The sequence below is a fragment of the Jaculus jaculus genome, chromosome 18, assembly GCF_020740685.1.
Source record: "Jaculus jaculus isolate mJacJac1 chromosome 18, mJacJac1.mat.Y.cur, whole genome shotgun sequence".
Classification (NCBI taxonomy): domain Eukaryota; kingdom Metazoa; phylum Chordata; class Mammalia; order Rodentia; family Dipodidae; genus Jaculus; species Jaculus jaculus.
Genome location: NC_059119.1, coordinates 25,892,264 through 25,909,622, shown reverse-complemented (window position 1 = coordinate 25,909,622; position 17,359 = coordinate 25,892,264). Strand labels below are relative to the sequence as shown.

The following is a 17,359-nucleotide window of genomic DNA, read 5'->3' as shown; positions in this document are numbered from 1 at the left end:
GATCAGGGTAGATGTATAGTCAAGATACTGTGAGAGCTTGGAATGCAGGGGATGGGGAATGGGCTCAGGATGCATTGGTTTGCATAGAAAAAGGGTGCTCTGGGGCCTTTGGGCTATCTCCAGGAACTGGCTAACCCCTATGATGGAGTGTCTAGGACCCACAAGACTCCTGAATTCAAGACATCACATCACGGAAAATAGGAGACATGGTTAGCACAAATGGCTGGCTTTTGTGGGGTGGGGAATATGATGTCACTCTGAAGGTCCTCTAAGACCAAGCCTTTCTTGGTCTGGGCAAGTGGAGTGTGACCAGGACAGGGGAGGCCTGTTTCTGAGAGCAGAGGCTCTGGGTTGCTGAGGATGTTGTCTCACTAGCACCCTCCTCACCTGAGGACAAACCCTGCCTGTGACAGGAAGAGACCCGCTTCCTGTTTCATTTGTCTCTGCTCCCTTTGTTGCTGGATTGGACTGCTTGGTGCTCTACCTGACTTTCCTAGTCCCCTGCATGGAGGGATGACACAGATTAATTAATTCATGAATTGTGGCTTGCAAATGGAGGACAGTCTGCACATAGAGGATGCTCCATGAATGGCCAAATGGCCACTACCTGTTTCCCTGGTCAGTCTTATCCATGGTGCTAGGAGCTCCTGCTCTTAGGCAAGGCTGTGAGGTTTAAGCACACTGACGCTCTGGTAACCAGCTTGGGGCCTGGCTCAGAACACTGCTTAGGGACTATTTGAAGCAGGAAGGAAGGCAAGAAGGAAGCAGCAAGGGAGGGAAGAAAAGATGTAGAGAGGGACAAAAGGAAAGGAGGGAGGAAATGCAGAACTGGGAAGCTCTGTGGGGAGAGAAGGCACCAGAAGTATTTTGGGAAGAGGCTAGAATGTTCCCTGTGGTTGGAGTCAGGGCATGCATGTCTCTGGCATCTCTTTTCTTGGACTTTGTGGTGGTTGGATTCAGGTGTTGCCCCATAAACTTAGGTGTTCTGAATGCTAGGTCCCCAGCTGATGGAGACTTGGGAATTAATGCTTCCTGGAGGTGTATTGTTGGGGGTGGGCTTATGGGTGTTGCAGCCACTTTCCCCTTGCCAGTGTTTGGCACACACTCCTGTTTCTGTTGTCCACCTTATGTTGGCCGGGGGTGATGTGCACCCTCTCTGCTCATGCCGTCGTTTTCCCTGCCATCATGGAGCTTCCCCTCGAGCCTGTAAGCCAAAATAAACCTCTTTTCCCCACAGCTGCTCTTGGTTGGGTGGTTTCTGCCAGCTGTGCGGACCTGACTGCGACGGTAAAGTGGCAGATGCTTCCTCGCCCGCAGACCCGGGCTGCTCCGGGGGCTGTTTGCTTCTGTGCCTGCGAGAACCTTGATGGTGTATGCAGCTACAGTGGAGAGGGGCCTGGGCTTCAGTAAAGGAGATGAAGTGTCTGGACAGAGGTTTCAGGAAAGAATTGCAGTGGTGGGTGAGCTACACCTGGGAAGAAAGTCAAAGTCTATTTTTGGGAGCCCAGATAGGAAAGAAGAGGGAAAAAATATGTCGATTCAAAGTTGTGTCTCAGCCTTTGGAAAATTTGCCAATAAGCCCCAGACTCTTCTGGTGGTTGTGATCTCCTCCTGGGTGTGAGGTGTGAGCCTTCATGCATAGATGTGTGCATGACAGATGGTAAAATATTCTTCGTGAGTACTCTCTGTGTCTCGGTCTTTCTCAGAAATTGAACTAGTAGGGGAAGCAATTTGAAGTGTGTTCTTTCATTTCAATTACTTTTCAGAAAGGAGGTGTTTAAAATGCCAGGTGTGTCTGTCTGATCTTTATGAAGAAGCAGAGGGATCATCACAACGGTCACCTTAGAGTTAGAAGACAAACTTTGCCCAACTTCACTTCCTTGCCTAACAGGGCTTTGACTTAAATGGTGTTTGCACGCGTGTGCTGACGGTAGGCTGGGCTTGAGGCTCGTGCTTTCTCTGGTTCAACGACTCTGCAGACTTCTGTGTCCTGTCCCTGTGGCCAAGGCTGAGCCTTGGCTGGATAGACAGCCAGTTTCAGCTTCCTGCAGACTGTCTAGTATTATGTACTGATACTAATTAATGCCATTTCAGTTTGAGGGAGGCATGGAGTCTGGCCTGGGCTTCCTTGGCCCTCATATTGAGGAATGGGCAAGAGGGCTGCAAAGTCAGCTCGTGCTTGTGATGCCGGCTTTGCTTCCGTCCTCCGCTCCTGCAGTTGAATAAGCTCCAGAGAGGCTGAGCCCTGACCTTTTCAGCCAAGTGGGAGAGGCGGTGGTAGCCCGGGATGGGGTCCCTTGAGAACGCTATCTTCCGCAGCATCACTTATTCCATGCTTGAGGAGCCCTTCTCTGCTTGAAGGCAGCTTAAACTCTCCCTGACGGCTCAGTTCTGCTAGGGGCTATTGGAACTGAAGCCAGAAGTGCAGACACCAAGGGCGCACAGGAGCTCTGGGGGCCTTTGTTGTCTGTGAGTGCACGCCCTTGTGTACCTCCTGTGCCCCAAGGATATGAAATAGTGCTGTGGGGAGCCTCTGAGAAGGGGGCTTGAAGGGGACACCTCTCCCAGGCCGAGATTATTGGTGATGCTGGCATTGATGCATGGTGTCCTCTTTCCGGAACCGTGAACTCACATGAGCTTTTTGTTTATTTGAGAGTGACAGAGAGAGAGAGAGAGAGAGAGAGAGAGAGAGAGAGAGAGAGTGAGAGAGTAGAGAGGGAGAGAGAGAGAGAGAAAATGGGTGTACCAGGGCTTCCAGCCACTGCAAATGAATTGCAGATGCATGTGCCACCTTGTGCATCTGGCATATGTGGGTCCTGGGAAATTGAGCCTTGAACCGGGGTCCTTAGGCTTCACAGGCAAGCGCTTAACCGCTAAGCCATCTCTCCAGCCCCTCACATAACCTTTTATGGTGCACATGACATATAAACCTCACTGGGGAAGTAATCCTTTTCTGTCAGTTTCCCAGTTCATAGTGCCCTTAAAATGTACACAGCAGAGCAGGGTGTGGCAGCAGGGTTTCAGGATCCTTCATGCATATCCTGTTAGTTGTGGTCCGCTCTGGGCCATAGACAAGGTCACAGGGCAGCGAGGGCTGGGGGTGTTCCGGGTAAGAAGCAAGTCTGCATAAGCCACCTGAGGACACATGCTCTTACCTGGGGTCTGGATCACTCAGTTCCCATGGGTAGTGCCACAGGCAATCTCCACGTCCATTTATTTACATCTTCATGAGGTGTACCAGACATGACCCACCCACTGACCTTGGCCTACCAGTAAGTTAAGGCTGGGAAACAAGCCATCCCCAAATTTTGTGGCTTAGAATAAGAGTCGCTTGTTATTTTTGATGAATCTGTAGCTCAGCCTGGCAATGCTCAGGTGTTAGCGAGTTGCGCTGGCACACAGCTTCGTTCTCTTCTGTGCCTTTGCACCCCGCCCCAGGCAATCCTGGGGATGTTCACATGGGGGAGGGGCAAGTTCAAGGACAGAAACCAAATACACAAGCACCCATTCAATCCTCTTAACAATCTGTGCTAAGTTGGCCACTGTCCTATAGGCCAAAGCTATCCATGTGGCCAAGGCCAGAGATTAGATAGTGGGAGGTGGGTCTTCAAAGTAACAGAAGAGGCCATTGCCAGGGGCCTGAAGGCAGCCAGTCTCCTATGCCTGGGGACATCACATAGGGTACACTGCTTAAACACACTCCAAAGCAGAAATCCAGAGGCTCCTAAGAGCTCATCAATGAAGTAGACTTAAAACACACCTCTCAAGGCTCAGAATTTTGCGGAAGAGGGATGGAAAGACTTTAAGAGTCACAGGTTGGGACATCATGCCTGGAGGCATTGTCTTCCCCCCAATAACTGACTGCTGCTCCCTCGGCACATAACCTACAACCCCATGGGAAGTACCAGCAACCTGACTGAGGAGGGCCTTCAGCGGAATGAGGGCAGGGAGGAGGGGAGAAATGGTACCAACACGTGACATAGCCATACAACGTATGTTGTTAATATATGAAGTATCTCCAGGGACTGCTCTACAACAGGCAGGACTTCCTGTGATGGCCCCTCACCTCTGATCTATGTCTGCACTGCCAGTATGGTAGGTAGAAGCTCATGTGGCTGCTGTGACTGAGGAACAGAGCATGAAGGCTCATTTCACTTTAATATGTTTTGAATGGTATGTACATGCATGTGCCCATGTGTGTCTCTGTGCACATATGTGAAGGCCTTATATGTCATCCTCAGGAAAACCATCTTTTTTTTTTTTAGTTGTGGTGTATGTGTGTGTGTGTGTGTGTGTGTAGATAATTGTGATGTGTGTGTGTATGGGGTATGTATGCATATGCGAGTGGGTGCAGATGCATGCACATGCACGGGCCAGAGGATCTGCCTATTTCCTTGACACAGGGTCTTTCTCTTAACCTGGAGCTGTTGCTGCTTCTGTCAGCAAGTTCTGGTGATGATCTGGTCTCTGCCTTGCTCAGATGATTTTTATTTTCTTTTTTAAATTTTCATTTAGGTGCTGAGGAATTAAATTCAGTAGTCTCAGGCCCTCATGCTTGCCCACAGCCTTCACCATCCGCCTTTTTGAGACAGGCGCTCTCATTGGCTTAGAGTTCACCAATGAGGCTGGGCTGGCAGGGCAGCAAGCGCCAGGGGTCTGCCTGTCTCTACCTCCCCAGGGAATCACCATGCAAAGTATTCATGTGGGCTTTGGGGCTCAAATGCACGTTGTCTTACTCCTGAGGTGTGAGGGCTTTACTGACGAGGCTATCTCCCTAGCTCTTGATCAATTAGTAAGCTACCTTTATTGAAATTTAAATCACGTTGCTAGTAGTTATGCTTTGGGAAGGGCCCATGTATAAGAGGGAAGTCTTGTTGGCTGTATATGTATATTTCTATGTGTATTATATATTCTATGTATGTGTGTATATATATGTATATATTCTACATATAGAAAGCTGCTGCATGCAGGTATAGGAGTATATTGCTGGTTTTGGCACAGGTAGTTGCAGGGTACTGAGACGTCCTCTAGGTTATGATGGCCAGATGTGGGCTGTGCTGTGCTCAGAAGGCAGGCCCAGGGTTGATACCTGTACTAAGTGTTTCTGGTTGGGGAATCCCCTTTCCATGCTGTGCTTCTGAAACCATGTGTCATCTCTCTCCATGGGCATTGTCACTTTCTCCGTTGGGGTTAAGAGGTACTACCCTTTCTGTGTGTGTGACCTGTCAGTCCCACGTTGGCTGCCTTTGGAACGGCCCCCAGGGTCTTTATTTGGGTACCACAGTGTCCTCCACATGGGTCATCATGAGATTTGCTCTCTGGTCCACGCAGTGCCAGCTTTTGGACCCGAGTAGGCAGTCTCATAGGAATCACGCCTCTGAGTCCACTGCACATGAGCTCCAGACGCATGCGCCACCTTGTGCCTCTCGCTTATGTGGGACATGGAGAATCAAACCTGAGCCAGTGAGGACGCGGGCTTCTGACTGGACATGGGGTGAATGACCTCTTAGGGCTGAGTGTGAGGAGGTAAGGGTTAGAAAAGAAAATCAAGGGCTGGAGAAGATGGCTTAGTGGTTAAAGACCCTGGTTTGATTCCCTAGGACCCACATAAGCCAGATGCACAAGGGGTGCATGCATCTGGACTTTGTTTGCCCAGTAGTTAGAGGCCCTGGCGTGCCCATTCTCTACCCCTCTCAAATAAATAAATAAATAAATAAATAAAATATATTAAAAAAAAAGAAAATCAGATCCTAAAGCAAGACAAGATCTCTTTCCTCAGTGTTGGAGATCACCATGTAGACTTTTGAAAAATACTTTATTTTTATTTATTTATTAGAGAGAGAATGGGACTCAGCAACGGTCTTGCAACCTGTTCTGAACCACCGAGATAGACTGGAACCCTCATTTCTGGTGGTGGGGCGTCTTGCAACTTGTTGCCCTCCCAGATCCCTTCCCACTTACAGACAATTCTTTCTTCCTCCCCTCCTCCCATGTTCAGATATCCGTGGGCTCCAAAGCTTCCTGGATCAGGCCTCGCGGCTGGGTCTCGATGTCTCCTTACAAAAGGTGGATAAGAACATCAGCCACGTGTTCACCAGCCTCTTTACCACCATGAAGACGGAGGAGCTGAACCGCTACCGGGACACCCTCCGCCGCGCCATCCTGCTGCTCAGCCCACAGGGGGCCCACTCCTTCATCAACGAGGTATGTCTTGGAGGCTGAGGCCTCTGGAGCCTGGGGGGCCACTGGATGGCTCAGGCGCATGACCGGAAGCAGAAGCCAGGGCGCACGGGTGCTCGCTCCATCCACAGCGCCTGGGGCAGGCCTGAACATGACTCACCTGCTGATTGCTTCCCAACAGGTGACTCAAGTCCAGTCCAGGCTTGCAAGAAATGACTGCTAGAAATTTCTGAGATGAAACTAGGGTTATTTTTATTTTTTATTTTCCTCTCCTTGTTGACAAGCATACACCTTTCAGGGATAAAATAAATGCCTACCTCTCTCTGTTGAGGTGGGCAGGTCTGCCGTGGGATCTGTTAGCATCTGTTGCGTCTCAAGGGGTGTGTGCTGCTTTTCAAAACATCCCTATTAGGAGCTGGGACTGCCTGACAAAGACAAGACCCACTGGCTTAACAGATCCATTAATGTGAGGTCCAGCTAGAAAACTGTGACCTCGAATGCGCTGGCTGGTTGGTGTGTGACCCTGATGGACTCAGTGGCCAAGAGCTGGTGATCCAGAGGCTGCCAGTTTGTTCCTTGGTTTCTGGAGAAGGACACGGTGGGAGGCATGGCTGCTTGGAAGCAGAACAGTGAATGGGTCCTGGAGCAGCAGGTTGTTTCCCGAATTTTCTCTCCCACCCAAGCCACCTTGCGGGGGCTGCCTCTGACGTAAGTGAGGTGGGAAGGCTTTACCAGTTCCACCTCATGGACGTTGCTAGCTTCTGCTTTCCCCTCTAATTAGTTATTCAAAACACTGCCTCATGTACCCGAAACCAGCACAAAGCCCACTTGAGGAGAACTGAATGTTGGGAACACTTAATTTGGTGCCATTGGTCCGAAGCCTTGAGGCACTAAGCTAATGGGGTCCCAGTCACACTGGTGGTCAGCTGGACAGGGCTGTCACGTTGGTTCTCAGCATCTCCACGAGAACATCCTTCTCTGTGTGCCGTGATTCAGCCCGTTATGGGTAGCCTCAGATCAGCGGTACTGACGTGTCCAGCCTTTCTCAGGATGTCCCTGGTGGTGCACTTGGAGAAGTTGGCTTATGGGGTGTCTTCCCCCCCGGGTCCCCGTGCTGTTTACTGGCAGTGGGTGTCTGCTTGGCGACCGTGTCTTGCTGATTCTGTCACCAGCCTCCCCTCTTTGGTCTTCATGTTCATTCCTTCTCCCCTCTGGTTGCTTTGTTTACGTCCCGCCGTTGGTCCGCTGTGAACTTGGGAATGGAAAGACAGATTTGTGTTAAGTCTCGGCTTCGTCATGTCCAGTTTGTGTGGCTTCGGTCAGTTGGCTTCACTTCCGTAGCCTCAGTTTCTACATCTGCTAAATAGTGATGAAGGAGGTTTAAATGATGATCAAAACATTCAGCACCAAGTTTCTGGAGAGGCATCTGTACTATGAGACACATGTGCGTCTTTGTTCTAGAAGCCCCCCCCTTTCTCTCTCTCTCTCTCTCTCTCTCTCTCTCTAACACACACACACACACACACACACACACACACACACACACACACAATTCTATTGGAATTCAGCATGGTTGAAAGACACAACTTCCACGTGACGCACTGTGCAGACTCCGGTAGTCCTGGGCACCACTCTTTTTGACTGCATTCACCTCGTCATCTTTTCTAATCCTCCACACTGTTGACAAAACCTTTGTGTCGCTGGGTGTTTCGGGGCTGTGGGACTTCCAGCAGAGCGGCTGCTGTCCACAACGGCAACAGTAACAAGTCCCCGGGAGTGGTGACAGGAGACTGAAATGAGAGGATAACCTTTGAATTTTGTACACAGCAAATGACACCTCGCTTCTCGTCTTCACCTCCCACTAGGGTGGGTCTTGGTCTCTGGTCCCCTGCCCATCAGGAGTAGAGGAAGCCACCATTTCCTGGTGCCCACCATGGCCCTGGTTCTTTGTGTGCATTCTCTCATCAGCAAACTGTGCAGATGAGGAACCTGAAACATGGAAGTTATGTGACTTGCTTAGTCACACATTGTCGCCACGGGATTAAGCAGAATTCCAGTCCAGGCTTGGCTTGCTCCGGAGCCCTTTCTTCATGGAGGATGATTACAGAGGACACAACATGCCGCACTTTCTGTTGTGGGCAGCATGTGGCTATGCCAGCTGTGTGGGGGAAGATGGGTTCAGCTGCCTGTGTCCAGGGTCTGGCAGTATACTCTCATGCTAAAGAGTCATAGTGTATGGTTGGGGAAGGCATCTGGACTGAACACTGGGGAATGCCATTCTACACAAAGGGATATCACTGCCTGGAGACGTTGCTTGGGCCTCTTCAGCAGACTGACCCAATTTCCTCTTTATTGGGACAAGGGTAGATGGTGTTCCCGGGGGTGACCTACTGCCTGAATTTGATGGAACTCAGAACACTATTAAAGAGGTGTAAATGGCCTCTCAGCCTGATGCCATGGTGATACGCCAGTACTGTGTAGGTTAGGCGGGCATGAAAGAGCTAGATCCGTACAGTTTGTGTGGCCTTCCTAACTGCAGCATGGCCTCTTGCCCACTCCAAAATCCTGGCTAAATGGGAATGAATGGGCAAGGAAGACTTACATTCCATTACATGTGAATCCTCGGCTATGATTGGCACTTTCGTTGTCATTAACAAGTTCTGCATGACAGGCAGTGTGTCACATTGTGATGTGCCAGGCTGTTGATGAGCCACGTTGGAAGTTGCTTCCGAGCAGTGTCCGCAGTAAATCCATACGCTGCAGGCTGTCCTGGCCCGTGGGGACACGGCACCACCGGCCCTCCTGTGATCCTGTTTCACAAGGGCCAGTGTTGGCTGGGGACAGCAGGTTCTGGGATTCTGGCTTTGGTGGTGGGTAGGAGGGCCAGCAGGGTACAGAAAGATGAGTTTGGGTGCTGGGTTGGGGTGAAGCATCAGTGTAGAGAGGTGTGGGAGACTGGACTCACATGCATGCACATGTGTACACACACACACACACACACACACACACACACACGGAGTCAAGACTACCCAGGGACATGACCAGTAGCTACATACACTGGTACAACCAGATTCTCAGACTGGCACAGCCCTTCTGAGACTGGCACACACTTAAACACATACACTTGGGGGAAACCCATGTAGTAGCATGCACATATCAACCAGGATGACAACATGCCAGAGCAGACATTGCGTGCTGGAAAGGAAACAGTGGTGACAAAATGACAGGTAGTTGGTGCCATTTACCTTACTTAGTTAGGCAGTGAACTTTCTGTGGTGTCAGAATGGGAGAAAGGACAAGGGAACAGCTGTCGGTCAGCTGCCCATTCCTCCAGGAGTGTGTGGCCCCTTTCTCTGTGGTTGTGTAGAAGATTCAGGGTGTCAAAGGAGCCCACCCCAGCACCCTTCCTGAGCTTGGCTTTCCAGGCCTAGAGTGTGGCTGGAGGCCAGTTTAATCCTTAATGGAGTTGAGTTGACTCTTTGCTCCCAATCAATTGCTTCTCAGATGCTGCTGCAATGAGTGAATCCCCCGCAATCTGAGTATAAAGACTAGCTTTTCACTACAGCGAAGAAAAGGTAAATTAGCAAATCACAATGTTCTGTTGTCTCACATGATGTGTGCAAATCTCTCTCACTCCAACACAGCAAATCTTTAGCAGGCAACGTTAACATTCAGAGCTAGCATAATTCTATGCCATTTAAGTATTTAAGTATAATTTACCAGGATATTTTAAATTACTGATTAATTGTAAAAGATTAATTTTTTAATATGGCCCTGCATTTGCATTTAATTATATCCTACTGTTTACGGATTTTAGAGCATTCCTTAGCACTTCAGCAAAAGTGCTATGAATCTGAGATTCATTTCTTTTCCCCACTTAGAAATTCTTACAAATGAGATCACAAGGAAGAAATCCTTCCTATAGTTTGTTCTGGCTGGTTTGGAGCTCAGCCTCTGTGAGAGGCACCTCACCCTGGCTGAGGTGGGGAAGGACACAACAGTCCTCGCAACAGGGCCCGTGTTCAGAGACCCTTCCTGGCAGCTGTGGCCCCGTTCCTGCTTGTCTTTCCAAGCCCATTGCAAGGTAAGACGTTGCCTTGGGCCACCGCTGGCCTCTGGCATCCCAAGTCCACAATTTCTTCTCTGTGACAGCATTGCCACATCTTCAGGCTTGCCGGCTCCTGAACATGCCTCCACTGATACTGTAGCCATTACCTTCTCATTTCTGGGACAAAATGCCCCATGAGAAGCAGCTTAGGGAAAGAAAGGGTTATTTCAGCTTACAGACAGTCTCAAGGGCATGTTTCGTCATGTTGGGGAAAGCTTGGCAGGAGTGGACGGCTGACTCACGTTGTCCCATATCAGCAGGGAGGAAGCAGCGAGAGTGAGCTGGCTAGCACTGGAAAGGTGGGGCTGGATTTTATAAGCCCTAGGCCCATTCCCAGTGATACACCTTCAGCAAGGCTCTGCCTCCCAAAGGCTCCATCAGCTGGACACCAAGTATGAGGCCTAATCAAAAACACATGAGGCTTGAGGGGGTGGGGTGCATTTGCATCTAAACTACCACAAATACTTTAGCTCAGAGCTGGACCAGCACCCACACATGTGCCAGACCAGCTCCTGCATCCCCCTTTCCTGTGACCTGGATTGTCAAGTGTAGACTGTTTCTTTCTTTCTTTCTGTTTTTTTTTTTTTTTCTTTCAAAGTCTGGGCATGCTATCTGGCAAATGGATGGATGATGGGATCCCAGAAGCCTGTCCCAGAAACATTGTTAGGAAACCTTACTTCCCCAATGGGCAGACTAACCTCAATCTTAATTCATTCCAAACAGGGGCACTGGAATATAACAGTTTTGAAAGAATTTAATATTTTGAATTGCTGTTTCAAAGAAGCAACCAAGCAGTCGTTGAGGGACAAGACCTGAAAGCCACTGGACTTGGGTGTTTATTCTCCATTAAGTGTTGCTTCTATTCCGAGCTGCCTCTCGAGTGGCGCCGCTCCATTCCTCAGGCCCAGGCCTGCTGGAGGCCTTACTCCTGCTGTCTTGGGAGGTCTGTCGGTTCCTCCCTGGGGTCAAAGAGAGAATGAGAGCTCTGGGACCTGAAGCATGGGTCCAAAGACATCTGTGATTTGATCTTTCTTTAGCCGAGCAGAGCATCAGCTCTTCCCTGCAGGAGCCATGGCTTGTTAGCGGGTGGCCCTTTTCAGGGAAGACGTGAGACATAGGAATAGGCACTTGGATGGGAAGGCCGCCGATAGCAGCTGAAATGACTGAGTTGCCCTTTCTGTGTCCCTGGGCTTTAGCTTCTGAGGCCTCTCCTGAGGTGGCATTGTCCCAGGAGCTGGATGGAAAGCCCAGCAGGGAGCCACAGAAGAGGTTATGCAAGGCAGAGGTGAGCCGAGGCCATGAAAACTGGTATGAACTCATCTTCTAGAAGCTGTTGGTGCATGCAGTCCACATCTGGGCGAGTGCTCTGCGCTTGACAGCTTCCAAATGGAGACCTTACTTGGGGCTGCATGGCCAGCTTGGGGGGAGGCGTCCTTGGTTAGCTAATACAGTGTAACAAGCATCCTGGAACTAGCTGTACCAAAATAAGAGGTTTTTTTTTTTTTTTTTTTTTTTTTTGAGTCTTGCCAATGCATCTAGGTGAAATCAACTGACTTTAGCTGGACAAGCTTGTGCTTCCGAATGACCAATAAAGAAGGAGCTGGCCAGCTGTGATCTGGCATGATGGGATGACCAGGCCATTGGTCTTTGAACAGCCACATAAGTCCATGCATATTTCTATGGCGGCTGCAGAGTCCAAGACAGCCAATGGCTGTGCTCAGAGCTGATGGAAGCCTAGGCTCAGGTTCTGTTAATTCTGCTCTGTTCTTTTAGCCACAGTCAGGCAAATGGGTAAGGGAAAGAGATTCTACCTGTGGATGGAAGAGTCCTCTTGGGTTGTGAATAGCAGTTACATGGCGTGGGTGGTGGTTTGACTCAGGTGGCCCCCATTAACTTAGGTGCTCTGGATGCTAGGTTCCCAGCTGATGGAGACTTGGGAATTAATGCCTCCTGGAGGCGGCATATTGTTGGGGGTGGGCTTATGGGTGTTACAGCCAGTTTCCCCCTTGACAGTGTTTGGCACATTCTCCTGTTGCTATGGTCCACCTTATGTTGGCCAGGGGGTGATGTCCACTCTCTGCTCATGCCATCATTTTCCCTGCCATTGTCGAGTGTCACCTCAAGTCGGTAAGCCCAGATAAACCTTTTTGTTCTTTTCTCCTCAAGCTGCTCTTGGCCAGGTGTTTTCTGCCAGCCACGCGAACCTGACGGTAACAGCATGTTAGTGGAGCGTTGCTGGTTCCTGGGCACATAGGAGGAGGGATAGTAGTGGCCGCATTCTGTCTCTAGAGTTGTTCTTTAGCAGTGAAAGCATCTCTCAGGAGTCTTTCAATGGCCAGGCTATCACTTATCACTTCATGGGCCTCGTGCCTGGATTCTCGGGCTTTTTGGGGGGTGGGGGTGGGGGAGGGACATGTTTTCTGCTCCTGAAGAGCTGCAAGACTAAACTAATGAGAAGAAACCTACACTCAGGAAGAGCCATGAGCCTGGGGATTGGTGCCCAGGTATGAGCTCCCAACTGGAAATGGCCGTATGCCTGCTGCTACGGTATGGGGGGGGGGGGGTCTTTGCATGGTGGTTGCTTTCGGCTCCGTTGTGGTGGGAGAGGAGGCATCCAATGCAGGCAACCGTGTTAAACTACTCTAAGATAGTTCTCCATACCAGGAGGCTTTGAAGACAACCAAGGGATTTGATGAGAAGGGCTATAGCTAGATAAAACACAGGTCACAAATCTGTATGCCTCAGGTCTCTAGGCAGGAACACCAAGCTATAGAAAAAGTGCACGGGCGGTAAGAAGAGCTGAGAGTACAGCAAGCGCTGGCCCCTGGGGCTACAGCATCCCAGGAATTGTACTTTATTGCAAAGATCTCATAATTTTTAAATGCTAGCAACGAATGGCAACTTTTTTTAATTTTAAAAACTGATAGCCAAGTGTGTGTGTGTGTGTGTGTGTGTGCAGGGCCGGCATTTGCAAACTGGCATGTGGCAGCCTCTGGAACCTGCCACCTTGAGCCTTGTGAGTGTGAGGATGGGCAGAGGTATTCCTCCGTTCTAGTGCTTTCTCAGGACGAGTCAGCCCTCATCCTCAGTGTGGTGGCCCTAGTTGTTCCTTCTTCCCTTGCATCGCCAAGGTCCTACACCCAGCCTAATGTGCATTCAATGCTCCTTTGTCCCGTGACCGGTTCCAGGACATTGCCGACATGCCCCAAGGGCTTATGTATTTGCAGGGGAGGATCAGACGTCATTCAAAGCCTACCCTAAATGCTAGCTCTGTAATGTGGGCAGGCGTCTGGGTTGGTTTCTTGTTCTTCCCTGTGTGAGGTCAACTCACCCCATAGCTAGTCATCACAGGTATTTGTTTGCCGCCCCTGACAATGTTCCCCTGAACTGCTGCTAGTATCCTGGGCTGGGCAGCTTCCTCTCCGTGGGTTTTCTAGAGTTCTCCTTTCAGTATTCAGAACACACGGGCTCTGTCCATTTTCTCTAGGGTGTGGAGGGTTTGGGGTTGCTTGATCTTCAGCATGAGAAGTAGTTTCCTACTTAGGGTCTGAAGGCAAGAGCTTGCCCATTCCAAGCAATGTCGAAGCCATCATGGTTTCTGTGTTAAGCTACCAGGCTCTATTGACCTTGTGAAGGCAGCGTCCCAGGGGAGCGTGACCTAGGCTAGTCTTTAGTCACTGGGGCCTCAGGATGTGTGCATGGTTTATCTAACGCCATTGCTCACTTGCTGAGAAGGTCCAGTCTTGCCTCTCAGCTGCTTCCCAAGGTGCATGGAATAGTCAGGGAGAAAGGCTCTCGGTGAGTCACAGTATGTCAACTAGCCCTCTGAGGAGCTGCCAGGTCCCACATATACCATACTCAGTAGCTCCCCAGGGCTCTGGAGCAAAGATTCATACCCTGGTGGTCTTGTTCCCTGTATAGCTCTAGGCCAGTGCCTTGATTCTCTGTTGACTGCCTTGAAATGGGCTGGTTATTCATAGAGTAGTGAATATGGGCTAAGCCCTGTCCTATACCCTGTGGGCAGAAGGTCCAGCAGTAAACAGAATAGTTCAGGTAGTGATCGCCTCCATGAAGGTAAGAGCCAGGGAGGGTGACACATGTCTGCAACCCCAGTCTCCAGGAGGCAGAGGCAAAAGGATTGCTACAAGCTCAAGGTCAGCCTGGTAGCCAAACCAAACAACCAAAAACCAAACAACAGCAACAAGTACCACCAACAAGAAACAAGGTGAAAAGATGCTGGACTGAGCTCAGCATGTTGGAGGACCAGTGAGGAGAAGGGTGTGTGTCTGGCCCAGGGTGAGTCAAGGTAAGAATAGAGAGACGTGGATGGACGTCCTCATTTCTAAGCATAAAGCTCAGTTCATGATAGGATTGTGGACTTTGTTTCAACCTAATTGGAAAGTCACTGGAGGTTGCCCATAATTTGTGTTCTAGAAGGAAATGGAAGTCATGAAGGGATGTATGATTCAGAGGTTCTCCAAGGGACCTCAGCAGAATCCCTCAAGCAACCTAGAAGGCCAGGTGAGGTAAGGCAGGGGGAAGATGGCTCATGTTAGGGCCGGGTGTAGTGACACTCAGCCTTAAGCCAGGGAGCAGGCATGCTGCCTGGAGCACTGTGGCACCCTGCGGGCCCGATGTTCTGCTTGGCATCGCCTCCACCATGACAGAAGCACTTCTCATCAGAAAAAAAAAAAGGTATTTCTTAGCTTGGTAATCATGAAGCTTAGAGAGTAGTTACATGGAAGGTGGTATTTAATTTTTATATCCAAACTGACAGTACCTCGACATTAATTATCCTGTTATAATTAAATCTAGTAATCTGTTACATCACCATATAATGGAATGTGGTTATATGGGACTCTAGTGAGGATAATGGAGTTCCAAAGAGTACGACTTGAAATTTAAAATCCAGAAACAAAGACCCTCAATTACAGGCAGTGATTTTTGCCTCCCTCTCCTCCCCCTCCCCCAGGTATTTATTCATCATTCAGCAAACAATTGTTGAAAAGTGGTCCTCGAGAGACAGCAGAGAGCTCTCGTGCCTGTCCTCTGAGCAAGAAAGCAATGCGTGACAGTACAGGAAGGAAGGCTTTCTGTAGGAAGCAGTGTTTGAAGGGTGAGGGGGCAAAAGCCAACAAGGGGGAACAGTTGTGAAAAGACACCCCCAGGGTGGGGGCAGGAGGGATCTGTAGGTGGAAGGTGAGTGTGTGAGCAATAGGTTTTTTTTTTTTTTTTTTTTTTTTTGAGGTAGTCTCATTCTAGTCCAGACTGACCTGGAATTCACTCTGTAGTCTCAGGCTGACCTCAAACTCACGGCGATCCTCACCTCCCGAGTGCTGGGATTAAAGGTGTGTGTCAACACGCCCAGCTCAGCAATAGGTATTTTAACAGGGCAACATCGGGCAAGAGGCAAAGCTGGGAAAAGACCCTGAATGTAGTCCAAGAGACTGGACTTGATCCTTAAGGTTCTGGGAGCCATCATGATATGGGCGAAACTCATTTAGTTAGTGCTTCTGAAAGCTCTGGGTGACCCCTAGGACTTGGGATGGATGGGATGGGCTTCCTGGGCCAGGGAAGGAAGGAAGGTGCCAGGATCGGGGTGAACATTGACGGCACTGAGCTAAGGTGGGGTCACTGAAGAAGAGCGAGCATTTTGAGGAACTGTTACAGGAGTGTATTCTATGAACTTAAGGTGAGCCCTCTGTTTCTTTTTTGAACAATTTTCCAATTTTGGAAACATTTTAGACTTAACAGAAAAATTTGCAAAGTTGGTACAGAGAGTTCTCATCTACGCCATTCTATTAGCATTTTATATTAGTATGCTAGTCATAATGAATGGAACAACTATGATAGGCCATTAATTAATGTTCATACTTCATTTATTTTCTCTAGTTCTTACCTCAAGTTAATTTTTTCAACTTTTAATTTTAAGTTTTTTTTTTAAATTATTTGAAGGAGATAAAATGTGTGCACCTGGGCCTGTAGCCACTGCAAATGAACTCCAGACACATGTGCGCCACCTAGTGCATCTGGCTTATGTGGGTACTGGGGAATTGAACCTGGGTCCTGAGGTTTCGCCGGCACGCACCTTAACCATTAAGATATTTCTGTAGCTCTTTAAAAAATTAATTTTTAAAAATCTATTTTCACTCAGAGACAGAGAAAATGGGTGTGCCAGGGTATAATGCCACTGCAAATGAACTCCAAATGCACATGTCACTTTGTGTATCTCTCTGTACCTGGGTACTGGAGAATCCATCTTGGGATGTTAGACTTTTCAGGCAAGTGCCTTTCTCACTGAGCTGTCTCTCCAGTCCTGCCTAAAGTTAATTTTTAAAAATGTTTTCAGCTTTTAAAAAATCTGTATCCTATCTTATATACTTGGTTGCATTGGTTTTACTTGGGATTCATGTGAAGTTCACATGATTTGATTTGGGTTATAGGATTAGGGGAGGAAGACCACAAAAGTGGATTATTGCCATTCTCATCACACTCTATCAAAGGTCTATCCTGTCAACATGATTTACGGCGGCTGATGTCGGCCGTGACTACCTGCCTGGCTTATGCTGCTTGTCAGTTTTCTTCCCTGTGAGGTCACTGTAGTTCCTTTCTGATATTGCACTCTTGGAAGATGACACCACGTGCAGTGGAGGATCTACATACAATACTTGGAATTCTTTATAATTGGGGACTTAAATTCATTTCTTTTGGGTGGGGGAGGACAAATGAACTATAATCTGAAAAGTTCATGGCAGTGGTGATGGTAGTAGTGGTATAATTGTAGTTAGAGTAATGGTGGTGGTGGTCATAATGGTGGAAGGCCTGTCAGTGGGGATGCTGACCATTGTGGTGGTGGTAACGGTCATGGGGCTGGAAATGGAGGTGGTGGTAGTGGACACAGTGGCAGGAGGGATGTCTTGAGCCATTTTGAGAATCATTCTGTTGGCTATGTTTGCCAGCATGTGCCTAACTTCAAGGGGCAGTCCGGTTGGTAGTAGATTGAGGATTTGATTGGCATCTTGGGCTCCCAAGGTGAGTAACGTTCAGTCTCAGCTGACGAGCCTTTGCCCC

General features: G+C 49.1%; 1 protein-coding gene across 2 annotated transcripts in view; it reads left to right on the top strand.

Moving 5' to 3' along the window:
• Positions 1 to 17,359, top strand: part of Grid1 (glutamate ionotropic receptor delta type subunit 1) — a 796,332-nt gene that overhangs the window by 241,138 nt on the left and 537,835 nt on the right. For both annotated transcript variants that reach the window (XM_004658009.3, XM_045137810.1), the window contains exon 4: positions 5,999 to 6,204. In XM_004658009.3, the coding sequence (XP_004658066.1) occupies positions 5,999 to 6,204 (206 nt within the window). The remainder of the gene's footprint in view (positions 1 to 5,998; positions 6,205 to 17,359) is intronic.